The sequence below is a fragment of the Canis lupus genome, chromosome 3 (assembly GCF_011100685.1).
Source record: "Canis lupus familiaris isolate Mischka breed German Shepherd chromosome 3, alternate assembly UU_Cfam_GSD_1.0, whole genome shotgun sequence".
In the NCBI taxonomy this organism is placed as follows: Eukaryota; Metazoa; Chordata; class Mammalia; order Carnivora; family Canidae; genus Canis; species Canis lupus.
In genome coordinates this window covers 62,154,197-62,182,066 of record NC_049224.1, presented here as the reverse complement: position 1 = coordinate 62,182,066, position 27,870 = coordinate 62,154,197, and the positions used below count along the sequence as shown (strand labels likewise).

General features: G+C 42.4%; 1 protein-coding gene across 5 annotated transcripts in view; it reads left to right on the top strand.

The window, feature by feature from the left end:
• Nucleotides 1-27,870, top strand: part of FAM193A (family with sequence similarity 193 member A) — a 165,302-nt gene that overhangs the window by 58,646 nt on the left and 78,786 nt on the right. For all 5 annotated transcript variants that reach the window (XM_038533228.1, XM_038533229.1, XM_038533226.1 and 2 more), the window contains one exon: nucleotides 6,853-7,098. In XM_038533228.1, coding sequence (XP_038389156.1) covers nucleotides 6,871-7,098 — 228 coding nt within the window. In that variant the 5' untranslated portion in view covers nucleotides 6,853-6,870. Of the gene's footprint in view, nucleotides 1-6,852; nucleotides 7,099-27,870 lie in introns of those variants that run through there.

The window sequence follows — 27,870 nt, the reverse complement described above, 5'->3', positions numbered from 1 at the left end:
CCAGATGGCAGTCTGGGTCTACACGGAGAAAGGAAGGACACTGGAGATTGTGACTGTATGGGGGAAATACTTTTTATATTACTTTGAAATACAATAATCTATTTAAAGCAAAAACAGTGAGGTGCCTGTCTGGTTCAGTCCATAGAGTGTGCGACTCTTGATCTTGGCTATGAGTTTAGGCCCCTGATTGAGGATAGAGATTACATAAAAATAAAATCTTAAAAAAGAATTTATTGGGGCACCTGGGTGGCTCAGCATTTAAACATCTGCCTTCAGCTTGAGTCATGATCCCAGGGTCCTGAGATTGAGCCCTACATCAGGCTCCCTGCTTTATGGGCAGCCTGCTTCTCCCTCTCCATTGCTTGTGATCTCTCACATATCTCAGATCTCTCAGATTTCTCTCTCAAATAAATGGAATCTTTAAATCTTTTTTTTTTTCTTAAAAAAAATAAAGCAAAACCAACAATGCCTTATAGAGCTTACATGTAGAAGCAGCATGTCTGACAAGCAACACGAAGGCTAGAAGAGGGAGCAGAGGGCTCTTCTGTGGTGTAGTCATAAAGTCTTACTAGATAGATGTTTGTGGTAAATTAAAATGTATACTGTGACACTAATGCAGCCACTCCAAACAAAAATATAGCTCACAGTCCAACAAGAGATGTAAAGTAGAATCATAAAAAATTCCCAATTTTTAAAAAGTGGAAAAAGAGGAAAAGGAACAAAAATAAATGGGTCACTAGGAAAATAAAAAATTAGATGGAAAATTTAATAATCTTAATCCTATCTCATAATTGTACTTAACATAAATAGTCTAAGCATGACAATTTTAAAAGATTGTGAGAGTGAGAAAAAATCAAGACCCAGTTTTATGCTTTCTGCTATAATGTGCTTTAAACATAAAGATGCAAGTAGGCTAGAAGTAAAGTCATAGGGAAAGATAACGCCTTGCTTATATAAGTGAGAAGAAAGCTGGATTGGCTATGTAAGAAAAACAGATGCCAGAGCAAAGAATATTAGCAGGAGTAAAGAGTAATTTCATACTGATAAGGGGTCAGTTTATCAATTGGACATAAGAATCCTAAATGTCTTTGCACCTAATAACAAAGCTTCAAAATACGTGGAGAAAGACTGATAGTACATCAAGCAAAAATAGACAAATACAAATTTATTATGTTTGGAGATTTTAAGACCTCTCAATAATTGATAAGTAAACAGAAAGTCACTAAGGGCACCTGGATGGCTCAATAGTTGAGCGTCTTTTGGCTCAGGTCATGGTCCCAGGGTCCTAGGATCGAATTCTGCATCGGGCTCCCTGCAGGGAGCCTGCTTTCCCTCTGCCTATGTCTCTGCCTCTCTATGTGTCTCTCATGAATAAATAAATAAATACTCTTTAAAAAGAAAAAAAAAGTCAGTAAGGTTATAGAAGATGAATAACATTGTTAGCCACCTTGGCCTGACAGATGTTTATAGGACACTGCCCAACAACAGCAGCATGCTTACATTGTCTTTTAAGTAAATATCGAACATTTACCAAAGCAGACCATATTCTGAGCCATAAAAAGTCTTGATAAATTTATAAGAATTAAAGTTGTATAAAGCAGCTTCTCTGACTACATGGGATTATATTAGAAATCACTAACAAAACCATACACATGAGGGAACCATATCACATGTTAAACAGCCAATGAACCGAAGAAGAAATCAAGAGGTGACCAAAAAGTATTTTGGACCTAATGAGAATGAAAACGCAGCATATTAATGTTTCTAAAGTGCTTGCCAATGCACTGAGTTTAGGGAAACTTACAGTACTAACCCCCTCTTCATGCAAGAGAAAGGGCTGAATGGCTTGTGCTTCCACCACAAGAAAGTAGAAAATCAAAGAGCCGTTATACCCAAAGTAACCCCCCCAAAAGTAAATAATATCATAAAAGCAAAAATCAATGAAAATAAAATTTTTAAATATGGAAAATCCACAAAACCAAAAGCTGGGTTTTTTTTCCCCCTTTTTCCTTTTTTTTTTTTTTTTTTAAGTAGTTTCCACGCCCAGTGTGGAGCTAACGTTGGGCTTGAATTCACAACCTTGAGATCACAACCTGAGCTGAGATCCAGAGTTAGACATTCAAGGGACACCTGGGTGGCTCAGTGTTGAACATCTGCCTTTGGCTCAGGGCATGATCCCAGGTCTGGGGATCGAGTTCTGCATCGGGCTCCCTGGGAGGAGCCTGCTTCTCTCTCTGCCTATGTCTCTGCCTCTCTCTGTGGGTCTCTCATGAATAAATAAATAAAATCTTAAAAAAAAATAAAAGAGTTGGACACTCAACTGACTGAGCTGCCCAGGCGCCCCTGAAAGCTGATTCTTTTAAGAGTAATAAAGTTGATAAACCTTAATCCAGACCAGAGATTTGAATAAATACTACATAAGCCTGTGAAAAGATATTTAACATAATTAATCCTTAGGGAAAACCACAGTGAGGCAGCACCACACAGTCATTACAGTAGCTACAATCAACTCATCATATTGATGAGGATGTGGATTAATTGGAACTCTCGAAGACTGCTTTTTGGGAGGAATTTGGCAATTTCTCAAAAGCTAGACTTGTACCTACCATATTACCCAGTTATTCTGTTCCTTGGTATTTGTGCAAGAAAAACAAAAGCATGTGTCTACACCAAGATTCTACATGAGTGTTCACAGCAGCTACTATTTGTAATAGCCAGAAACTGGAAATAACCCAGATGTCTCTGAATGGGAGGATGGATAAACAAGTTGTAGCTTACCCACATAATGGAATACTACTCAGCAGTAAAAAGAAATCAACTCCTGAGGCACCTGGAGGGCACAGTCAGTTAAGCATCTACTTTCAGCTCAGGTCATGCTCCTGAAGTCCTGGGATAGAGCCCTATGTTGGGCTGTCTGCTCAGTGGGGAATCTGCTTCTCTGACTCCCTCTGCCCCCCACCTCTGACTCATGCATACTCTATCTCAAAATCTTAGGAAAGGAAAGGAAAGGAAAAGGAAAAAAGGAAAGGAAAAAGAAAGGAAAAGACCAACTCCTGATACATACCTGGGAATCCTCTCCAAATAACTATACTTTTCAAAAGAAGCCAAACAAGAGAGTATGTTGTGTGATATAACTTATATACAATTCTAGAAGTTGCATAGTAATGGATAGACACAGAAGTGGTCACCTGTGAATGGGATAGGAGGGAAGGGGATGTGGAGGAAGAGGGTGCAGAAGGACATTAGGCAACTTGGAGGGTAATGTTCATTATCTTGATTGCTGTGGTTTCACAGGTGTGTCTGTGTTAGGACTACTCCAATTGCATGCCTCAGTTGTCCAGCTTATTTTACCTTGGTTATACTTCAGTATAGCTGAAAATGCTTTTAAAAGATTCAGTGGAGTTTATATTTGTACCTCCCATTTAATCACAGATAGGAGAGTAACTATGTGGCAGATACAAGTGTTTGGTTATTTTGGTATAGTATGCACACGTGGGTATCTTGTAGTAATCTGTTACTTGCTTCATCTGAAGAAAGGCGTGGAGAGTAGAGGTTGACCCCCTTGAGAAGACTAGCTTCATACTTGAGCACTTTGGTCAAGAGTTGAGAAGTTTTGACTTTGATTCAGGAGGTGGTCTACCCTCTCCCCAAGGATCATCTGGCCTGGCTCCATGGCTTGACATACCACATGCACTGCTGATCCCGAATTATATATCCCATTGCAGCCTACTCCCGAAGTGTCTTACTTGTGTAGAACAAGCCCGCCATGTTTTTTGGATGTTTAACACAAACTTCATGGTACATCATCTAAAGCAAACCTTGGTTCTTGCCATTGCCCCAGCCTGTCTGGCTGTGTTTGGCATTTCTATTGTTCGTATGCCCACTGTCTAGGCATTCACATCTTCATCACATCCTTGGGTCTTTTGGCAGGCAAGTCTTGTAGTTCTACCTTCAGCACTTGTGAGTCTGACTGCTCTGGACCTCCATGGTTCCTGCCTGCACCTGGACCCACCTAGAACAGCATTACCTCCACCAGAGTTCATTTTTTACACAGTAAAGTTTCCTTTTAAGATGCCAGCTGGTTCCTACCTGTCCTTCTGAGAAATCTTTGGTCTCTTCCCATGGCCCTCAGCCCTGGAGAGCAGCCCCCGCCTGTCCCTTGTTCTGGTGGTGCTCCTGGCCTTCATCTGGGGCCTCAAGCCTGTGCAGGTCCCTACTTGCTGCCTCTGCTTGCAATGCTCTTCTCCCAGATTTTCATGCAGCTGTGTTTGCTTCTGTTGGGCCTTAGCTTTGCTTCACCCATGATAATATGGTGCCCTCCTTATAGCTCTGCTCTGTATCCTTGCTGAATTTATTTCTTCATGGAGGAATACTTCCTGCCATTGGAAGGCAGGTACTTATGTCTGAATTTGCCTGTCTGACACCTCTCAGGAAACTGTAGGCCCTTTGGGCTATTCACAGTTCCTTCTTTGATCTAACCTGCTAGGATGCCTGGCACACTGTATTTCAGTGTTTATGGCAGAGGGGTTCCTCATCACATATTGCTTCCCTGCACTCGATCCAAGGAAGATTTGTTTCTGCCTTTCCTCCTCTGCTTGTCTCCAATATCTGCCTCCTTCACAGTCTTGTCAGCTCTCCCTGATCCCGTGTTTGCATCTCATCTCTTTCCCACATACAACCTCATTGCCCAGTTAGCACTCGCCCACCTTACCCCTCTGGCCTCCTGCCCCAGGGCCTTTCTGCTTGCTCTTGGGAGTGTCCCTTTCCCGGGTACCTGTGTGGCTACTACCAGCCCCAGACAATCAGGTATCTCCTGGAGGGAGTTCTCACTGGCCATCCTGAATGGGAAGTACTGTTCCCAACCCCAGACACTCCTGCCTGCTCTATGTTTTTCTCCTTCTCAGTGACCACTATCTCATGTTCTGTATTTTGTCCTGATCTGTGTCATATGTAGTCTTATCTTTTGCAAGGATATTAGCTCCCCATGGGCAGGGACTTTGTTTTAGTTATTGCTGTGTGCTCAGTGCCTGGATGGGTGCCTTGGCACATGGTGGCTCCCAGTAAATACTGGATGGACAGACTGCCCGTTATGCAGATGAGCAGATGATCTGGAGCAGAACTGGTTACCCTCAGGTCAGCTCTGGCTCTTCTAATCTCTGGCTTGGGGACTTTGTAACCTTGAAGCCCAGCAGCTCCTTCTCTGAGTAAAAAGATGGCCTAGAAAGATCTGAAGGCTGTGGCTGTTCTATTGATGATGGGTTGTTTTTTTATAGGCCTAGGGACAAGAGATGGTTTTACATAGGGTTAAATCAGTGTGGTTTTTGAAATTGTCTTATTTTCTACATCTGGATTTGTTGGGACAGAGAAAGACATCTCCTCCCATGGTATTCTGTGGTTTGAGGAGCAGTCTGGAGTTTTCTGGAATACCACTCACTGGGATATAGTACTCTTCCCTTGATGCACAACCCACACATTCAAGTGATTGCTGAGTGGGGTCTGGTTAAAACCATGGAACCTGCAGATGTGACAGGTTTAAGTAGTTTTGGTCACTGGATTATAAAGCAGGTAAGAATATATGTGCAAGTCTTAGTGGTGCTGTTATTCACTCCTTTCATCATTCATTCATCTTTCACCCTGGCATCCCCTACCCACCCCCTGTGTAAGTACCTGGTCACCTGCCAGCCATCCTGGGTTTTAGAGGTGGAGCCTGTGGAGCCGGTTGTGTAAATGCACACTTGTAGTCCAGCGAACAAGCACAACCAAAGACCTATGTGAGCCTTGGAGCAGGAGAACAGAGCCTTCGAACAGGAGAACAGGGAGAGCGCCGAGGGCTGAGGGAAGAGCTGGGCTGCTGGCTGGGCAGGCCTGGGTAAGGTGTACTGGAGGAGCTTCTGGGTAGAACTGGAGACTTGGTAAAATACCTTGAGGTTCCAGCATGAATAACCTTGGCATCCGTCCTGGTCCTCTTTACACTCCCTTGTGCCACGTGTCCTGTGGCAGAGGACAGCATTGGAGGCCTGGGGGGATTTCTGTAGCCTTGATCCCACATGTGCTTTGGCTTGGAACCGTGGCAGAGCTGTGCCTGACTCTGGAAGGTCATGCCTGGCTTCCCTGCTCATGTACTGCCCAGGTCTGCCTCTCTTGAACCCCTCTTGAGAATTTGCAGGATGGTTCCTCTCTGCAGATGACACATCTTGGGCTCACATTGATTTGGATTAAAGTCTTGGCCCCTGCTTGCTAACCTTACTACTTTAGGCGTGTTTTAAATATGTGGGACCCGTTTGTGTGTTCTTGAAGCTAATTTTCCTTTTCTGATGGGTGATGGAAAATCTTTTGAAGAGAATCTAGGGCAGGGATCTTGCCTCTTACCTATTTAAAAAAGCAGACATTGAAATTGAGTAACTAGAGATGAACTGAGCAGCACTGATGCTGAGCCAGAAGGGAAGCTGGGTCTTGGATGTGTGGTGCCGCCAGACTTCTCTAATGCTGATCTTGCCTCTAGAACTAGAACACTCCCCTCCCCTCTGACATGGTTGGGGGTTTGTACACACACCTAGGCTGGAATTAATGCCTTGGGTGTGACCCCTCGTATGCACACACCTCTGGAAGAGTGGCTTTAAACTCTGCTGGGCAGTTTTCTTACTCCTACTAAGATGTTCTTTATGGTCCTTCTCTTTATTTGGAGTATTATGAGTTTCTAGTTCACTAGATAGAATTTTATTTAACAAATTCCCTATTTGATGCTTATGTAAACATACATGTACATTATCATTTAAAACTATATTGTATTTTTAAATGATCTTGGCTTTGTGGATCATGTTTTGAAAGTAGAATTTTCTTTTTCTATTCCAGACTCCTTTTAATTTTGGCATGAATCATAGAACACCACCCTACCCCGCTGGGGATTATTGCCTTCTGTGCAGAAGTGAGCGGAAAGACTCTTCGTTCTTAGAGAGTGGAATTAAGACTGCAAGCAAATTGGCCCTCTCCATGGCTCCCAAGGGCAACAGCGTGCTGCACCTGCCACTGTGGGTGTGCCCAGACTGCCGGCGGGCTGTGGAGAAGGAGGAGAGGCCCAGCAGCCTTGATCAGCCGTCGGTGAGTGCCTGGCACAGAACACATGGGCTTGTCAGCTTCCTTACCCTGTGGATTACAGAGCTGATTGATTGGGCAGTGAAATCATGAATTTGGGTTAGCTTTTTGGAAGGAAACCCCTCTTGCGCCATCTTCCGGTCCGTTGTTCCACCCTCTGGGGTTTTTGTCCTGGTCTTCTGTAACACACCTGCAGTGGGTAGTAGGGGACCTGCCCTCCCTGGTCTCATAACTTGGTCAGCGAGCTCAGGGGGCCCAAAGGATGTGTTTTGGCTTTTTTAAGTCTGTCCTCAGGATGGCAGTGCCATTTTTCTGGAAAGCTCAGAGACTCTTAGAGCATTTGGTTCTGGCTGGTTCCATGTGCTAGTAACTCACCTGAAATGTTTTCCCAGATGCAGTTCTCAGGTTGGGTTTCCCCACCCTGTTTTTTCCTCATTTCTTGCCTCAGTGAAATGGAGGCATTCTGAGGCCTTCAGGCATACATGGGAAGACCTCAGCCTTAGTCTGCTATTTGGGTTCTAGAAGGAAGTACTTGGCTTTTGCAACCAGGTAAGGTCCCACATTGTAGGGCTTTTCTTTTTTTTTTTTTTTTTTAATATTTATTTATTTATTCATGATAGACAGGGAGAGAGAGAGAGAGAGAGAGAGAGAGAGGCAGAGACACAGGCAGAGGGAGAAGCAGGCTCCATGCCGGGAGCCCGATGCGGGACTTGATCCCAGGACTCCAGGTTCGCGCCCTGGGCCAAAGGCAGTTGCTAAACCGCTGAGCCACCCAGGGATCCCCTGTAGGGCTTTTCTGTTCCTTTTATTTTTGCCTCTGAGCAGCTACCAGTTTCCTGAGCTTTTGTCTTCAGATACCTCCCTACATGAGGCCACCACCACCGTGCTCTATTCTCTGCTGCACCCAGGGACTGCTGTCCAGGGCAAGTGTGCCGCTGTGGTGAATAGTCATTGTGAGTCTCCTTTGTCTCTGGTCTCATGGCCTCATTCCTGACTACCTCTATGCCAGTGACTTCTGTCCTAGGGTTTCCATGAAGGTGATGCCTCCAAACACATGCCAGTGTCTGCACTCAAGATCTCATCATTCATTGGAATAAAAATTTATGTCTCACCCCACCTCCTCTTACTTGCTCCCTTCTCCTGTGTGTTCTCTGCTGCGCCTCTTTCTGATATACAGCACATTCAGCTTCTTCGTCTTGCTTAGCTCCTTCACCGGAATCGACGTTCCACAGGGGTGGCTGTTTTTGTGCATTTTCTAAGCAGGAACAGTGCCTAGCCTGGCATATTTTAAGAAACCCAAATATTTGAATTAGTGAATGAATGAGCATGGAAGTGAATAAATGGTGGAACCCCCTCAGTAGGATTAAAAAGATGGCATAGTCGATCTTAAGTGGATAAAGTGGTAAAAACCATCCAATCCTCTTGCTTTCATCATTTTATTGTTTTACTTTGTTTCCTTTCTGTGTCCTTTTAATGTGTGTGGCCCTTGCTCTGTCCCCTGTTGCTGTCCCCTGCCCTGGCTGGAAGCACTGCCTGTGCTCCCTGAACTTCCAGTCTTGGCTTCTCTGCCTGGGTCTGCTCCTCTGTTTGAGCCCAACTGTGCGTTTGGAAGATGGGTGGCTGTTGTTCAGGCTGGTCTGGGAGACAAGTAGAAATAGCAGTGATTTCCCAGAAGTTGCCCTGATGCAGGGGTGGCCTCATTCCCTAACTCCATTTGTCCTGGATAATGAATCGTCAGAGGAGGCTTTTTCTCATCAAATGTGAGGGGATCCCTGGATGGCTTAGCAGTTTGGCGCCTGCCTTCAGCCCAGGGCATGATCCTGGAGTCCCGGGATAGAGTCCCACATCGGGGTCCCTGCATGGAGCCTGCTTCTCCCTCTGCCTATGTCTCTGCCTCTCTCTCTATCTGTGTCTCTCATTAATAAATAAATAAAATCTTTAAAAAAAAAAAAGTGACGCTGGCCACCACAGAGGAAATGCTGGCCTATGTTTGTAGACTTTGTTCTTCTGCTACTTTTGTGAGGTTGTTGTCTTTGTTCAAGTCAGCTAAGATTGCTGGCCTTTTTAAAAATATGAGGTATAATTTACATCTAGTAAAATTCTTTTAAATTGTGTATATATTTCAGTGAATTTTGACACATTTATATAGTTACGTAACTACCATGACTGCAGTTAAGATGTAGAACATTTCCGTCGCCCCAAAAGTTCCCCCTGGTCACATTGGGAGGCATGCCCTTCCCCCGGTCCCTTGTAACCGTTGACTTGATTTCTGCCTCTGGTTTTGCTTTTCTAAATGTCACATAGACTCCTTCCACTAGTCATAATGCTTTGGAGAGCCATGCAGCAGTAGTTTGCTCTGTTGCTGGAGAGGTTGTAGAGATGCACCACGCTTTGTTTATCCATTCACCACTGATGGGTGTTTGAGCTGTTTCCAAATTCTGACTATTTTGCATAAAGCTATGCGAAGCTTGTAGAGGTCCTTCTCTAGACATTTGTTCTGCATGTTGCTGGAATGATTTGCTTTTGTTGGTTAAGGACTTTTTGTCTGTGCTCATGAAGGATGTTTGCCTGAAGTCTTGTCTTTAATGTCTTTCAAGGCCTCATAAGATGAGTTGAGATGCGTTCCTGCTTCATCTTTTTTTCTGGAAGAGTTTGTGTAGAATTTAGTATTATTTCTTTCTTAAGTGTTGTTGGTTCTTGCTTTCTGTGTCTCTCAAACTATTAGGTGGGATGCCAGGCAGGACATGGAAAAGACCGCAGGGGGATCCCTGGGTGGCACAGCGGTTTGACGCCTGCCTTTGGCCCGGGGCATGATCCTGGAGACCCGGGATTGAATCCCACGTCGGGCTCCCAGTGCATGGAGCCTGCTTCTCCCTCTGCCTGTGTCTCTGCCTCTCTCTCTCTCTCTCTCTCTCTCTCTGTGTGGCTATCACAAATAAATTAAAAAATTAAAAAAAAAAAAAAAAAGGAAAAGACCACAGGGCTGAGGGGGGCCTTACTCGGCAGTCACCCTCATGCATACCTGGGAGCTGGGGCAGTCTGGTCAGCGCTTCAGCTGGCCTGGCTTTGCTCCTGTTGCCTTCACACACTCATTTCTGTAGCAGCATATGTGGGCTGGGGAGGGGTCTCCCTTCATGTTCCAGCCCCCTCTGTGTGGCAGTGGGCCACCCTTAACCTCCCCTTCAGCACGAGACTCCCACCCTGGTATCTTCCCTGTGCCTGGGGCTCCAGTGCAGCTCTGCTGGTGATCCTGTCCCCTTGTGATAGAAGCCAGAGTCTGCCAGTATCTCTAGAAGTTTTGGGTGGGATACACCCCCAGAGCCTCCCTGGAATGGCTGACCTGTATCTGTCTCCCATGGTGGAAAGCTAGATGCCCTCCTGTCAGTGGATCAGGCCTGTGCCTCAGGTGAAGGGCGCTTGCCACCACTGCAGCAAAGCTGCTTCCTCCCAGAGCAGGATCAGGCCTTCTCTGATGTGGAAGATTATCCTGGATGCCCCGGCACCCTGCCTTTACAGTTCCATGTTATAGACTCCCTCCATTCCCAGACCTTGTCGTGCCTGGACACTCAGGAAGTCTTCCCTCCAGACATCCTCATCCCTTTCACACTGGCAGGTCCCTCTTACTGCTCCATTCTCCAGCAGCCAGAGTCCATGACTCAGCATTGCCATCACTTGCTTGCTAAACCCCATGAGTCTTTTGCCTAAGACCTGGCTCACTGGCTCAGCACTACCCCTCCCTCCACCTGGTAGAGTGTTGCTGGAGAAAGCTGCAGGCCTCTGCTCCCTGCTGCCCATTGACATCGTGGTTCCGGGCTGTGGACAGGCATCTGGCATGTTGCTCTGGCTTTGTACCTGACCGCAGAAGGGTGTGAACCTTTCCTCTCCTTTCTTCCCAAACTCCCACAACCTCTTTGCCTTGCTCAGCTCAGCAGCTGACCTCACACTCCAGGGACACTCGGGCCCTGGCTCATCTGCCACCCCACAGTTGGGGGAGGCCCGCCCTCCCTGAGGCTTTCAGGTGCCTCTCCCCTTTCGTCTTCTCCAGGACTTTGTTGTTCTGGTGAGTCTTTTCTTCTTGGGCGCCACAGGTCTTTTCTTCTGTCCTGCCTCATGCCCAGAAAAGTACAGATGCTCTAGAATTGTCTATTTTTCCAATAACCCGCCTCTGACCTCGTGGTCCCTCACAACCATCACTCTCACTCCTACTCCCGTTGCAGCTGTGCACATCTCTGGGAAAATAATAAACTCCTGGTTCAGTTTCCTTTGTGGTAAGAGATTTTCCATTTCTTTTCCAGTTAGTTTTGATGCATTACATTCTGAGAAATTAAGAGTTCCTGGTACAAAATCGTGTAGAGGCCATGTGTTCATAACTTATCGTACTTACACATACAAATCTTTATCCTTATATTTGTGCTCTTTCTTTTTTGAACGAGTCGTGCTAGAAGTCTGTCTGTTTTGTCTTTTCAAAGAACTTTTTAACTTAAAAAAAAATCTCCTTTCTGTTTTCATTAATTACTGCTGTGTGTGTATAGACTTGATTAGTCAGTGCTGTGGCAAGTGTGGTGAGACTTTGGGAGCACAGCCAAAAGTAGTGCCAACCAGTCCCCCTGTGTCTTGCAGAGGCTTCCAGTGTGGGCAGGTTCTTGTCTTTTCCTCCAGATATATTCTGTTCTGAGTATTGAAAGGTAGTGATGACAAACACCACAGTGTCCTACATTGTACACACCTGTCAGTAAGTAGAGGCATGGGGTTCTCTTACTTTCTTCTCCTTGGAAGAAGGGCATGGATACCATGGCAAGGTGAGGTGCACGTTGATGGAGGGTGCTGTCCATTTCCAAGCCTCTTCTGAGGGTTCTTGATAAAGGTATCCAGGGTGCCTGTGCTATGGTACCAACTGCTTCTGGGAGTTGCATTCCTTGCAGATGTCACCTTGTGAGAAATCTTGTGGGAACCTGAGCCTGCCTAGGGCAGGCAGGGGGACAGTCTTGTCCCACTTTCTGGCTTCCAGGCCAGGAGCCACCAGATATTGTCATGGAGTTCCTGTTGCTCATGACTACAAATCTGGTTTTTTTCTTCTTTATGGTAGCTCTTTTGCCTTCCTGAGTTTTCACCCACCGTTTTTATCATTCTTCTCTGATAGGCACTGGAAACCTCTAATTGCTATACTAGATTTTGAAATGTTAGTTACATTGGCTCAATTTTAAGTATTATCCAGTTTTCATTATTTCTGTTTTCAACCATGAATTGTTGAGAAGTATTTGTAAATACGCAAACAGATCTTTTGGGTTACTTTTAATCATTGACTTTTAATTTCATGCTGTTGGATATCATAGTCTCTATTAGAGTGATTGCTCTCTGGTCAGTTACACTAATACATGGTTAACTTTTTCTGAGTGTTCCACGTGTACTTGAAAATGTATTCCCAGGATTGAGAGGACTCTATTCCCCGGTTAGGTCAACCTCTTGTTAATTACACTTTCTTCTATGTTTTTACTAAGTTTTTTGTGTGCTTAATCTGTCAGTTTCTGAGTAAGATTAGTTGAACTCTCCTACTCTGCATGTATAGTTGTCCTTTTTTCCTTATAAATATTTTCATTTCTGCTCTACATTTTAAAGCTCTGGTGGTGAATACATGTTAAAATGACTAAATCCTGTTGTATTATAGTTCTTTTATTCACTGAAGCCATGTGTGGTTTCTCCTAAAGGACTGCAGTTTGCAGAGCTACATGAGCTCCCTCCCCTTCTCCCCTCCTTTCATGTACTGTCATTTTCCGTCTCTTGGTGTTGGTGTGTTTTAGGTGGTCTTGTGTAGTCGGCATAAAGGTAGACTTGATTTGGTTTTGTTGGAGAGTCTCCTTAGTGGTGAAATTACTCTGTCACTCAGCAATCAGGGTTTATTTCTGCCACCATGCAGGTTATGACTCAAGCATCAACCTTAGCTCACATCCCCTCTGTGCCACTTGAATCTCTGCCTTCTTGGAGTTGACACTGTCCTGATGTTCCTGGCACTCAGTCTTCCTGCTCTTCTCTATCAATCGTGGCACCTGTATGCCTCTGCTCCTAAACAGTCATCCAGTCTCTTGTTTTGAATTTCATAGAAACAATATACAGTATACATTATTTTGTGCCTGATTTATTTTGTTCATCATTATATTTGAGATTCCTCAATGTTACAGGGTTTTTTTTCATTTTCATTACTATATACTATCTGCCCTTTTGAATATACTATGTGTTGGTTGTTTCCAAATTTTGCTATTATGATTGATGCTCTTGGAACACATGTTCATACATTCTATTGTGTGTACATGTGGGAAAGGAATTATTGAGTCATAGAGATTTATATAATTAACTGATTACAAGTTAAGATCAACAGCATATTTTTTTAAAGATTTTTTATTTATTCATTCGTGATAGAGAGAGAGAGAAAGGCAGAGACACAGGCAGAGGGAGAAGCAGGCTCCATGCCGGGAGCCCGACGCGGGACTTGATCCCGGGACTCCAGGATCGTGCCCTGGGCCAAAGGCAGATGCTAAACCACTGAGCCACCCAGGGATCCCCCAATAGCATATTTTTAAATGAAAACTATTTTCCAAAACAAAAACAATTTCATGAGTAAAGTAGCATTGTTTTATAAACAATGTTAGTGTTTGGACAATATTAGACAGCTAGATTCTCATATCTGCTTCTGTATTCAGTGTGTTATAGGTGGTTTTGATTGAAGCATTATGAGGAAAGTAATATGAGAGCTTTTTCAGATAATTGTGGATATTAGTTTTTGATACTGCTCCAAACTATGACAAGTAATAGTTTCTTAATGGTTGGTGGCGGTGTAGAGTATGAAACAGTGTCAGTGAATTTTTCCTGTGTGGTTAAATTAAAATACATTGTCTTTCTTGAATTCTGAAGGATACCTTACCCATTGGTGATTTTGTAACAGCATACATTTGTATAATAATGGTTTACTGAGTTGGGCAGATTCTTTCCGATACTGACACCGTTCATTATTCAATATAAATTATATTTGTGGGGCACATGTGTAGTTCAGTTGGTTACACATCTGACTCTTGATTTCAGCCACCAGGACTGGCCAAGGAACTCCTCTTTTTTAAACTAAGTGTATGGAAGGTGGAAGAGCAGTGGTTACTGGCACACTTCGTTGGGCAACTTTTCATTCTCACCAAAGCGCTGGCTGCTAAACCTGTCATTGCTTCTGCACCACCAGTCAACACAGGGAAAAGGCAAATAACATCTAGATGTTAATGTGAAAATAATTTTGACTAGTATACTTGCTGAAAGGGTGTTGGGGACTGCCATGGGTCCACGGACCATGTTTGGAGAGCCGCTGTTCTCTCGAGTACAGTGGTCCCCCATCTGCCATTCCCCTTTCCATGGTCTCAGATCCCACAGTCAGCCAATCCAGAAGCAAGTGATCCTCCTCCTGATGTGTGGTCAGAAGGGTAGTGGTAGCCTGACACTAGGTCACAGCACCCATCTCACTTCTCTCCTCCATTTCTTCATGTGGGCACTTTATCATCTCACATCATTGCATGAAAAGAGTGAGTGCAGGACATGGGTGCAAGAAATTTTGAGAGAGAGAGACAGAGACCACATTCACACAACTTTTATTACAATGTATTACTACACTGTTCTAGTTTATTATTACATATTAATATTATTATTGTAACTATTGTTAATCTCTTGTTGTGCCTAATTTGTAAATTAAACTTTATCGTAGGTATGTAAGTATAGGAAAAAACATAGTATAGGTAGGGTATGATAGATTCATGGGTTTAGGCATCCACCTGGGGTCACGTAACATATCCCTTGTTGATAAGATGGGTGACTGTATTTGTCTTTTTCCTTCAGACCTATGGGACTTCTTTATGTTTTACTGAACATGACCCCTTTGCTGGTTTTACGCATTGCAGAGACCAGCTGCCTCTTTTTTGCTTCTCTTTTAACTGTTTATAGTGTCTTTTGATGACTACAAATCCATTTTTTAAAAATATTTTATTAGAGAGAGAGAACATGAGAGGGCAAGGAGAAAGGGAAAGAGGGTCTCAAGGAACTTCTGCACTGAGTGTGGAGCCTGACACAGCACTCAATCTCACAATCTCAAGATCATGACCTGCGCCAAAATCAAGAGTTGGACACTTCACTGACTTTGCCATCCAGGCACCCCAAACACAAATTCATTTTTAATCTAGTCAGATTTCTCAAATTTTTCCTAAGTAGTTGCCACTTTATTTAGTTCTGTTTATTACAGATTTTTCCTATCATGACACAGTAAACATATTCTTTATTTATTTTTTTAATATTTTTTTATTTATTCATGAGAGACACACAGAGAGAGAGAGGCAGAGACACAGGCAGAGGGAGAAGCAGACTCCATGCAGGGAGCCCGACGTGGGACTCAATCCTGGGTCTCCAGGATCAGGCCCTGGGCTGAAGGTGGCACTAAACCGCTGAGCCACCTGGGCTGCCCCAGCATATTCTTTAGAGTGTATTTTCTTTTTCTATAAGTACTGTCCAAAGAAATAAGTGAATGACAAATGCAAGCCACCATGTGAATAATATATTTTAGTAGCCACATATCAAAAACTAAAATGAAATAGGTGATATGACAATCTATTTTTCCCTCAGTGTATCCAAACTATCATTTCAACCAGTACTCAATATAAAAAATGTTATGTTATTTTCAGTTTGTTTTGTATTAAATATTCAGAGTTGTTTGTATATTTTACTCATACAGTGTGCATCACTTAGGATGCTCACATCTCACAGGCTCAGTAGCCACGTATAACTTGGCTAGCATAGTAAACAGCACAGTCCTATATTTTTATTGTTTTGCCTTTCATATTTAGACCTGCAGCCCTCATGGAATTGAAATTAAATTTTTATATGGTGTGAGATAAAGATCTAGTTAAATTTATTTCCGTGTGGAAATCCAGTTCCTTAGCAGTGTTTGTTGAAATGACTGTTCCCTGCCCCCCTCCTCCTTGCCCCACTTTTTAGCACCACCTTTGTTACAGATCAAGCATCTGTATATGTGTGGATGTATTTCTGGGCTCTGTGTTTTGTTTCCTTGCTTTGTTTGTCCTTGTACTAACAGCATGTTGTCTTAATTACTGTAGCTTTGTAATAAATCTCATTTTCAGAGAAAAAGTACTCTTAACTCTGTACTCTTTAAACATGTCTTACTTAGTCTTCATTCTTTGCATTTCTGTACAACTGAAAATTATCTTGTGAGTTTATACATACAAACCCAAAATATATAGAACAACCCTGTTAGGATTTGACTGGGATTACATGGAGTCTGTAAATCAGTAGGAGGAGAATTAACTTCTTTCTAATACTATTAATAATCTAATACATGGGACACCTGGGGGGCTTAGTCGGTTGAGTGTCTGACTCTTGGTTTTGACTCAGGTTGTGATCTCATGGGTTGTGGGGTCAGTCTCTGCAGTCAGCGCTAAGCCTGCTTGGGGATTCTCTCTCTCTCTCTCAAATAAATAAATCATTTAAAAAAATCTAATAATCCTTTTGAGTAGAGAGTCTTTTTCTAAGTATTCTGTATTTTTCAGTGTCATGTATTGCTCCTTTAAAAAATAGGGGGATGGCACCTGGATCACGTAGTTGGTTAAACTTCTGACTCTTGGTTTGTCTCAGGTCATGATCTCAGGGTCGTGGGATCGAGCCCTACATTGGGCTGTATGCTCAGTGCAGAGTCTGCTTGAGATTTACCCTCTCCCACTGACTCTTACCCTCCCCTCAAATAAATAAATCTTTTAAAAAGAAGATTGACCCATTGGTATTTGACTTTTATCTATTTTAAATGATACTTTCTCTATTCTTCCTCTTCTAACTTTATTGGTACAGATGTATTCACTTTTTATTTTTTGTTTATTTAATTTGTTTTTAAAGATTTATTTATTTATAAGAAAGAATGAGCTTATGTACAACGCATGTGGAGGGGAGGAGCAGAGGGGGAGAGAGAGAAGCCAAAGCAGACTCTGCACTGACCACAGAGCCTGACATGGGGTTCCATCTCCCAACCCCAGGAGTTGGACCTGAGTTAAAAATCAAGAGTTGGACGCTTAACCAACTGTACCACCCAGGCAGCCCCACTCTCTCTTTTTAAATTTTTAATTGAAAGGACATTGCAAACCCTTAGTTTATGATTCAAATAGGTCTTGGACCTTACTTTTCTTAATTGAAGTGGAATTTTAATTTTTTGTTTTTTTAAAGAGTTGCAATTTCAAGTTACAGTCAGTTGGTCGCTCAGATGTTGTTTGTATTGCTGGATAGTCCTGTAGCACTCACTAAAAGACTCTGCACAGATGACTTTTACTCTCTGTCTCAACCTTGGTCACTGGCACAACACCTGAGGCTTCGGGTAGAGTGGGAAGTAGAATATGAAGGAGGCAGTTCTGGAGAACATCTGACATTTGAGACAGAGATGAGTGAAAAGCAGACATCAGAGAAATAGAAAAACAAGAAAGTGTGATAAGCAGAGCTAAGTGACAGTAATCATTTAAAGGATGGTGTGGTTAGTAGCTGTTGGGCCTAGGATTGGATTTTTTTGCCCTACTTGAAGGTATTAAAGTACCTTGTTACTATTTCATGGGTGCTGGCAGGACATGAGACTCCTGCGTCAGAGACAGAGGACTTTATTGCTCATAGCGCAGCAGCTGTCATGAGCATGAGCATGTCTGCTCCGCTTGTTCCCTTTCCCTCCCCAAACACCTGTCTGTGAAGTGGGGAGGCCTGCATACATGCTGCGGGTACGGTGACTTTGTGTTGGGGTTCAGGAGCACTGAGGGGGACATCTGCTTGCACTTTGTCTCAAGATCATCTGCTGCATTAACTCTGAGAACCAGCCCAGGGTTGGGAGGGCACAGGGGAGAATAGGCAGAGCCTTACAGCCTTGGCACATCCAGCAAGACTGAGAGTTGGCTTGGGAGACCTGTGGACGGCTGTTTCCCAACTGTCCTCCCAATAGACATTAAAATGTTAACCAAGAAAAGATATGAAGTGTTGAACGTGGCAACAAAGAGATTGTATCTGACCTTTGCTAGACTCATAGTGGAAGTGTGGGAGCAAAAGCCAGACTGAGCTGCATGAAGAGTAAATTATTGGTGAAACTGAGAAAGTCAGTTTGAGGTGCTGATTTTCAAGATGCTTGACTGTGAAGGCAGGGAGGACAAACTAGAATAGGGGGTTGGAGGGGGACTGGCATCAAACTGTGGAAGGGAAGAGCTGCTGGTAGGAAGATGTTCCCTGACTTAAATTTTATTTTTTATTATGTAATATTTGAGAAAGCTATATATAAATACATGTATAATAAGCACGTTGTGAAGACAGTAAAGTGACACCGGCCAGCATCATACCCAGGCCATTCCTGATACTCGGGTGCCTTTCTGTGTCCCCTCCCCTGTGTTTCCTCCTCCCCTTTCTGAGGTCGCTGCTGTCCTTGAATTTTATAGTTATCCTTTCCATATTTTAAAATTCCTTTAAAACTTTATTGCCAGGCAGCCCCGGTGGCCCAGCAGTTTAGCGCTGCCTTCAGCCCGGGGTGTGATCCTGGAGACCCGGGATTGAGTCCCACATCGGGCTCCCTGCATGAACCCTGCTTCTCCCTCTGCCTGTGTCTCTGCCTCTCTCTCTTTCTCTCTCTGTGTGTGTCTGTCACGAATAAATAAATAAAATCTTTAAAAAATATAAAAATAATTAAAATAAAACTTTATTGCCTTTATGTGTATCTCTAAATAATAAGTTGTTTAATTTTGTTTGTTTCTGATCTTGATGAAAGTGGTGTATGCTTCTGTTATCTAATTCGTCTTTGTTTATAAGATTTCTCATGCTGGGATGCCTGGGTGGCTCAGTAGGTTGAGTGTCTTGCCTTTGGCTCAGGTCATGATCCCAGGGTTCTGGGATGGAGTCTTGCATCAAGTCCCAGCTCAGGGAGGAACCTGCTTCTCCCTCTCCTACCTGTTTGTGCTCTCTTGCTATCTCTGCCTCTCTCTCAAACAAACAAACAAACAAACAAACAAACAGATATCTTGGGGAAAAAAAGATTCCTCATGTTGTCTGGGTAGCTTCACTTGCTCATTTTCACTCATTCATCCATGATTTGTATATAATTCACTATGTTACTGTATATAATTTATTCATCACTAATTTTGTTGAAAGATACAAAGTTTTACTTTTTTTTTTTTTAAACAATGATTAGTGATTTTTAAAAATGCTGTCAGGGCATTTGTATACCTCTCTCCAGGTATTCATTTGTAAGAGTTTTGTTAGAGTGTGTCTTGGTCAGGATTCTCTAGAGAAACAGAACCAATGGGGAGAGGCAGAGAGAGGTAGATCGATAGGTAGGTAAGTAGGTAAATAGATAAAGAAGAGAGAAAGAGGAAGGAAGGAAGGAAGGAAGGAGATTTATTACAGAGATTAGCTCATGTTGTCTTGGAGGCTGGGAAGTCCCACAACCTGTGATCTGTAAGCTGGAGACCCAGGAAGCTGGGGGTGTCATTCACTCTGAGTCCAAAGGCCTGAGAACTAGGAGTGCTAATGTCTGAGAGCAGGAGGTGGATGTCTCAGCTGAAGCAGGGATAGTGAATCAACCCGTCGTCGTCATCTTCTTCTTCTTTTTTTTTTTAAAGCTTTTATTTATTTATTTGAGGGAGAACATGAGCAGGGGGGCAGGGAGAGCAGAAGGAGAAGCAGACTCCCCACGGGGCAGGGAGCCTGACACAGGGCTCGATTCAGGGACTCACTGGGATCATGACCTGCATTAAAGGTAGATGTTTCACCTACTGAGCCACCCAGGCGCCCCAAGCACTTCCTTTTTTGTTCTTTTAAGACCCTCAGTGGAATGGGTAATGCCCACCCTCAACAGTGGAGGAGATCATCTTCATTCAGATTTTGGGTTCAAATGCTCATCTCTTCCAGAGACATCCTCACAAAACACCCAGAAATAGTATTTTACCGCTGTTATCTCTTAGCCCAGTCAAGTTGACACGTAAAATTAATTATCAAAGTGCTTGGGCAGCCCCTGTGGCTCGGCAGTTTAGCACCGCCTTCGGCCCTGGGCGTGATCCTAGAGACCCGGGATCGAGTGTCGCGTCTACCTGCATGGAGCCTACTACTTCTCCTTCTGCCTGTGTCTCTGCCTCTTTCTCTCTGTGTGTGTCTCTCATGAATAAATAAATAAAATCTTTTAAAAAAAATTATCAGAGTGCTTATTTAGGGGGTAGAATGGCTGGGTTGTAGGTTACTCAAATGCTCACACAAGATAGTAACAATTTCCCAAGTGGTTGTTCCCGTTTATATCCCTGCCAGTGGTGTTTGAGTTGTGGTTACCCATATTCTTGCCTACACTTAGCAGTGGGTAGGCAGAATTTGAATTTGTTTGGGAGTGGGAATGAGTAAGGTAGAGAGAAACGGCAGTGCCCATCAGGTCCCACCAGGACAGGAGAGCTGGAGTCTCTTTCAAGAAGAATCAGCCTGTTGAGACAGGATTCTCAGACAAGGCTGCATAGGTGTAAAAGTTAGGTGGGGTGGGGGTTGTGGAAGTCAAGAAAATTGCTGCCAGAAATCTCTTTTATAAATTTTTTTAAGATGGCATTTAAGACCATGCACCTTTTACTTTATTTTTATTTTTAAAATATTTAATTTATTTATTCATGAGAGACAGAGACACAGGCAGAGGGAGAAGCAGGCTCCCTTATAGGGAGCCCGATGCGGTACTCGATCCCAGGACCCTAGGATCATGACCCAAGCCGAAGGTAGATGCTCAACCTCTGAGCCACCCAGGCACCCTCTTTTATAAAAAATTTTTTGAGACGGAGAGTGGATTTCATGGGACTGGGAAGAACCAGGGAGTGGGTAAGGTTTCAGATGGTCTCCTTGAGAAATAAGGGTGGTGAGCTGTCAGGGTGTCTGGGCTACAGCTAGCTGAGGTCCTATTGGAGGTGGAGACATGGCTGTGCCGTGGCCCTGACCTACCCAGCACCCAGCACTTTCTCTTCAGTAGCATCCCTGCATCCCCAGCATGTATGTGCTTGTTGGACCAGGAGAAAAAGGCAGGGCTGGTTGGGAAGGGGAAGGGTGGCTGCACAGGCCCAGTAGAAGCCAGGCCTCCAGGATGCCTGCTTGACTCCACCACTCCATACCCGCTCCCACAGGCATGCACCATCCCTTTCGCTTGACACATGCATGCATCCACCTCAGCCACAGCCGCTTTGTCCTGGCTCCTGTCTCACCTAGCTCAATGTTTCTACACAGGCCTGGCACAGAATAGGCCCCACATGGATGGTTTTTGGATGAAGGAATGAGCCTACCTTTAATTTATATCCAAAGGATATAAATATTTTAGGACCTCAAAACATTTACAAGTATTCATCCTACACAGTAGCGTTTACAGCTTGGGAGGCTGTGGATGTATTTTTGTGGAATTCAGTGAATTTTCTGACAGTTAAAACAATTTTTGTTTGTATTCTGGTAATGGGAAAGGGCCTGCTGTGTATCAGAGTGTTTTTTTTTTTTTAAGATTTTATTTATTTATTCATGAGAGAGAGTCACACACACAGAGGGAGAGAGAGAGAGAGGCAGAGACACGGGCAGAGGGAGAAGCAGGCTCCATGCAGGGAGCCTGACGTAGAACTTGATCCCCCGTCTCCAGGATCACGCCCTGGGCTGAAGGCAGTGCTAAACCGCTGAGCCACCTGGGCTGCCCTATCAGAGGGTTTTTGCTCCTGCCTTCTGTGACCTGCTGAGCCTGGATGCCCTGCTTGTCAAGGCCACTGAGGAAAGAATAGAGGTTCTCTTAATACTTAGGTTCTTCTCTGAGGCCAAGCAAAGACCTTCCAAAGCTATGGCCTGCTCTGTGCAGGAGAGATTGAGACAGGCAAAGAGGTGGGGTGGTCCAGATGTTTTGTAGAGAGATTTCCAGGGATACAGGCCTAACTCAGAAGAGCCTGCTACTTAGTAGTCAGAACCAAGCCTGTGTTGAATTTAGCAATTTGGGTTCAGTTAATCATTCATCTGTCTCTTTAAAATAATGTTAATTTGAATAATGATTTCTGGTTTTTAAAATTTTAAGTTGTAGACCAGCTTGGGTTTTTATAATTACACAAAGGCTTAAAAAGTATAAATTATATTGCATTTTACACTTGTGTATGTTTAAGTAATGAAAATAATTTAAGTCTGGTGTGAGGGGGATCCCTGGGTGGCTCAGCGGTTTGGTGCCTGCCTTTGGCCCAGGGTGCGATCCTGGAGTCCCAGGATCGAGTCCCACGTCGGTCTCCCGGCATGGAGCCTGCTTCTCCCTCTCTGCCTCTCTCTCTCTCATAAATAAATAAATGTTAAAAAAAAAAAAAAAAAGTCTGGTGTGAGGGTGTGAGAGATGGTATTTGGGAGAATTACTGTTTTCTGTGAAGGGGTCTTTGTAGCACATGGGCATCCTGCCTCAAGGAGGACTACTTGTCAAATTAAGTAGAAAAATTCTACTTAAAAAATTCTATTTTTCTGTTTTCAAGCTTGATCATTTTATTTTATTATTTATTTATTTTTTTTTTATTTTTTTTTTTTTTAAGCTTGATCATTTTAAAGGCTTTCTTTTGATTCTGGGCATGAACAGTTGTATCTTGGTTCTGATATGTATCATTGAATTGTAAGTCTTGCATTATATGCTAAGGAGCCAGGTTCTCCCAACAGTTACCGTGCTCTCGGGTCTTATCAAGGCATACGGTCTCAGTTTAAACCAGTTATTTAAGAGTTTGCTAATATTTGTTCATATCTTGAATGTTTGCCCTGTTGGGTCTTGGCTCCTAATATAAACATATAAAATTCCTTTGTAATGAACATCGTAAAAGTGGTTGCTGATACGGTTTGTTACCACTGCTCAGAGCTGTTAGATTGGGAATACAGAACTTGAATCAGCCACATAGAAAGATAATCCAGGGGGACCTGGGTGGCTCAGTGGTTGAGCATCTGTCTTTGGCTCAAGGCATGATCTCGGGGTCTTGGGATCAAGTCCCACATCGGGCTCCCCACAAGGAGCCTGCTTCTCCCTCTGCCTGTGTCTCTCTGTGTGTCTCTTATGAATAAATAAATAAAAAACTTTTAAAAAGAGAAAGATAATCCAAATGGTGGTCTCTGGCTTTTCTTGCTTAATATAATGCTTCTGAGATTCATCTGTGTTGTTGTATGCATCTACAGGAAATTCTTTTTTACTTCTGAGTAGTATTCCATTGTATGCATGAAGCACAATTTGTTTATCCATTTACCAATAGAAGGACATTCGTGGTTTTTGGTTTTGGCTATTAACAATAAAGCTACCAGGGGCTTGCGCCCCTTGCAGGCGGTGTCGGCCTCGGCCGGCGGGGGGAAGGATCGGTGTCCAGGCTGCGGCGGTGGCCTGTGGCCTCGTTCCTCCACCCCGCCTCGCCCGTCCCCCACCCTCAGTCCAGGTACCTAGCGCATCCTGGCGCGGAGGTTTAAAGACCCTTTGGGGGTCGCCCGTCCGCCTTGTGTCGGGGCAGTCGGGCCCGCGGGGAGAGTCCCCTCTCCCCCAGACTCCACCGCCCCGGGCCCCGCCACCCCGCATCCCCGGTGTGGCATGGGGCGGGGCAGGTGGGAACCCCCTGGGCGCCTGTGGAAAAAAAAAAACAATAAAGCTACTAGTAACATTTCAGGGGCGCCTGGGTGGTTCAGTGGGTTCAACATCTGACTCTTGATTTCAACTCTGGTCTTGATCGCAGAGTGCTGAGTTTAAGCCTTGCTTATGGCTCCGCCACTGAGTGTGGAGCCTACTTTCAAAAAACAAACAATAAAACTACTAGTGACATTTGAGTACAAGTCTTTGTGTGTACAGTTTATTTCCCTGGTAAATACCTAGGAGTGGAATTGCTAGGTCATAGGTTGAGTGTATGATTAACATTTTAAGGAACTGACTTGGAATTTTTCAAAGTGCTCATACTATTTTCCAGGCATGTATGAGGGTTCCTATTAATCTGTATCCTTACTGAGGCTGGACATATTAACAGTCCTTAATTCTTTATAGTAGCCATTCTAGTGGCTCATAGTGCTATCTTGTGATTTTGACTGGCATTTTCTTAATGACATGCTGGACATCTTTTCATGTGTTCATTTTTCACCTATATCACTTTGGGGAAGTGGCTGTTCAAATCTTTTGCCTATTTTTAACTAGGTTGTCTTAATATTATTGAATTGTGAGATCTCTATAGTATATTCTGAATATAAGCCTTTTATCAGATATGTTTTTCAAATATTTTCTTCTGGTGTGTGGCTTGTCTTCTCATTACAGAACATTTCTTTGAAGAGCAAAATTCTAAAATTTGATCAATTTCTAAATGATTCACGTTTCTAGTGTTCCATGTAAGTAATCTTTGCTACCCAAGGTTATAAATTTTGTCCTGTGTTTTTTTTTTTTTTTCTAGATGTCTTGTGTTTTGAGCTCATATGGTTGCTCTGTGATCCATTTTGATGAAGTTTTATATCTTTTATAAGTAAGGTTGAGGTTTACCCTTTTTGTATGTGGATATCTACTTGTTTGGGAACTATTTGCTGAAAATACTATTTTTTTCCTTGTTAAATTACCTTGGCATCTTTGTAAAAAATCAGTTTTGTTTTTTGTTTTTATGTGTGGGTCTACTTCTGGATTCTGTCTTCCACTTTACCTATATCCTCATCCTTTTGCTAATGCCATACAGTCTTGATTCTTGAAGCTTTTTACAGTAAGTCATGAAACTAGGTAGAGGTTCTCATTTTGCCTTTTTTTCAACAGTGCATTTAAAAAAAAGAAATACAGAGTTTTTTATTGACTATATCCTTTGAAAGCTCATTTATTAATTCTATTGGTTATCTGGTAGGTTCCTCAAGATTTTCTTTTTTTTTTTAATTTTTTAAATATTTTATTTATTCATGAGAGACACGCACACACAGAGAGAGAGAGAGAGAGAGAGAGAGAGAGAGAGAGAGAGGTAGAGACACAGGCAGAGGGAGAAGCAGGCTCCATGCAGGGAGCCCGATGTGGGACTCGATCCCCGGACTCCAGGATCACGCCCTGGGCCGAAGGCAGGCGCTGAACCACTGAGCCACCCATGATCCCCCTCAAGATTTTCTACATAGACGAAAATATATCATCTACAAATAATATAATTTTATGTATATAAATAATATATATATTTTTTCCTTTCCAATCTGTATGTCTCTTTTTTTTTTTTTTTTTTTTTTCCTCTTTGTCTTACTGCATTGGCTAGGACCTCTGGTATGATGTTGAATATGAGTGTTCTGAGCAGACATCTTTCCCTATTTCTAGTCTTAGGGGGAAAACAGTCTTTCACTATTAAGTGTGATGTTAGCTGTAGGATTTTGTACATCAGGTGGTCTTCTCCTAGTTTTAGTTTGCTGGGGGTTATCGTGAATGGTTATTTAATCTTGGCAGATTCTTTTTCTACATCTCTTGAGGTGATCAGAGTTTTTCTTTTTGAGTTTGTTAACAAAATTAATTATGGTAATTTTTGAGATGTTGAATGGACCATGCATTCCTGTGATAATCCACACTTGATCATGATGTATTATCTTTCCAATGGGTTGCTATATTGGCTTTGCTGGGGTTTTGTTAAGGACTATTTGATCTGTATTCACGATGGATAATAGCCTAAGTTTCTTGTCTCACAATATCTTTGTGTGGTTTTGGTATCAAGATAATACCTTGTAGGATGAACTAGGAAGTATTTTCTCTTTAGTTTTCTGGAGAAGTTTGTGGAGAGTTGGTATTATTTATACCTTAAATGTTTGGTGAAATTCACCAGTGACCTGGAGTTGCCTTATTAGGATGGTTTTCATCTATGAGTTCAGTTTATTTGGTAAAGGCTATCTATCTCTTCCAGTGTGTTTTACTAATTTTTGTCTTTAAAGAAATTTGTATAGTCATTTTACAGTTTATGTAAGTCAAGTCATTATGCTCTATACCTGTATATAGTTATATAATGCTGTATGACAGTTATATCTCAAGGAAATTGGGGAAAAAAGAAATTTGCCCATTCTGTGTATCAAGTATATTGGCATGAAGTTGTTCCAAATATTCTCCTATACCTGTCTTTTTAATTTCCATGGAATCTATAGTGATATGCCCCTGCCACTTTTTCCTGATATTAGTTGGTTGAGTTTTATCTTCCCCTCCTCCCCCCGGTAATAACCCCGGCTATAGGTCTATCATTTTTATTAAGCTAAGAACCATATTTTAGTTGAATTGATTTTTCATTTGTCTGTTTCATTAATTTTTGCCTTTAGGTTTATTATTATTATCTTTCGACTTCATAGTTAATTTCATAAAATTCTATTTAAGCATGTCTTCAGCTGCATCCTCCAAATTCTGATATGTTTTTCATTTTGTTAAAAATATTTTATGATTGCCCTTATTGTGATTTATTCTTTGACTCATGAATTATTTAGAATTGTATTTTTTAATTTCTAAATACTTTGGCATATTTTCCAGATATTTTTCTTTTTTTATTTAAACTTTAATTTTAATTTATTTATTTGAGAGAGAGCGAGCATGCACGAGCTGTGGGGAGAGGGAGAAGCAGACTTCCTGCTGAGCAAGGAGCCCCATGCTGAGCATGATCCCAGTATCTTGGGAGCCAAAGGGAGATGCTTCACCTGCTTCACGGAGCCACCCAGGTGCCCCCCCCCAGATATCTTTTTCTAATTGAAATATAATTGACACATTACATAGGTTTAGTATATAGCATAATGATTAATATTTGTGTATATTACAAAATAATCTCCAATTAACATCTGTCACCAGTTACAAAAAAAGGTTTTTTCTCCTTGTGATGAGGACTTTTAAGATCTATTCTTAGCAACTTTCAAGTTTGCAACACAGTATTAACCAAAGTCATCATGCTGTACATTATATTTCCATGAATTATTTACTTTATAACTGTAAGTTTGTACCTTTTGACCCTCTTTTTGTTATTATTAGCTTAATTCTTTTGTAATCAGAGGACATACTTAATATATTATTTAATTTTTAGAAATCTGTTGATTTGTTTTATGGCCAGTTTTGCTTAATGTTCTGTGTTCATTGGAAAGAATTTGAATTCTGTTGTTGGGAAGAGTGTACTGAGAATGTTAGTTACTTCAAACTGGTTGATGGTGATGTTCACATATTTTGCATCCTTTGTGATGTTTCTGTCTAGTTCAATAATTGAAAGGACTGTTGAAATTCCATATGTAACTATGGGTTTGTGTATATTTCTCCTTTTAATTCCTGCTTCATGTATTTTGAGTTCTGTTCTTAGAGTGCTTACATATTTACCAGTTACTGTTTCTTGTTAAATCAATCATGTTGTTATTATATATTTATTTTATTTTCATCATGATTATCTCCTTAATTGCTGCTAACATCCCTTGTTCTGAAGCCAACTTTCTCTGACGCTCATAGAGCCATCCAGCCTTTTTAAGTTAGTATTTGCATACAATTCATCTTCCAACCTGTATTTTTAACCTACTTGTACAGTCTTTATAATCCTGTATTTTTAACCTATTTGTACAGTCTTTATAATCCGTCGTAGAAAGCATGGTGGCTCTTGCTTCTTAATCCAATCTGACCATCTCTTCTAACAATTGGAAATTTTAACTATTTCCATTTAATATAATTATTGATGTGTTTGGATGTAAATCTACCATCTTGCTTTTTTCTCCTCCCTCTCATTTTCCCATCTGTTGTTGTCTGCTACTCTTTCC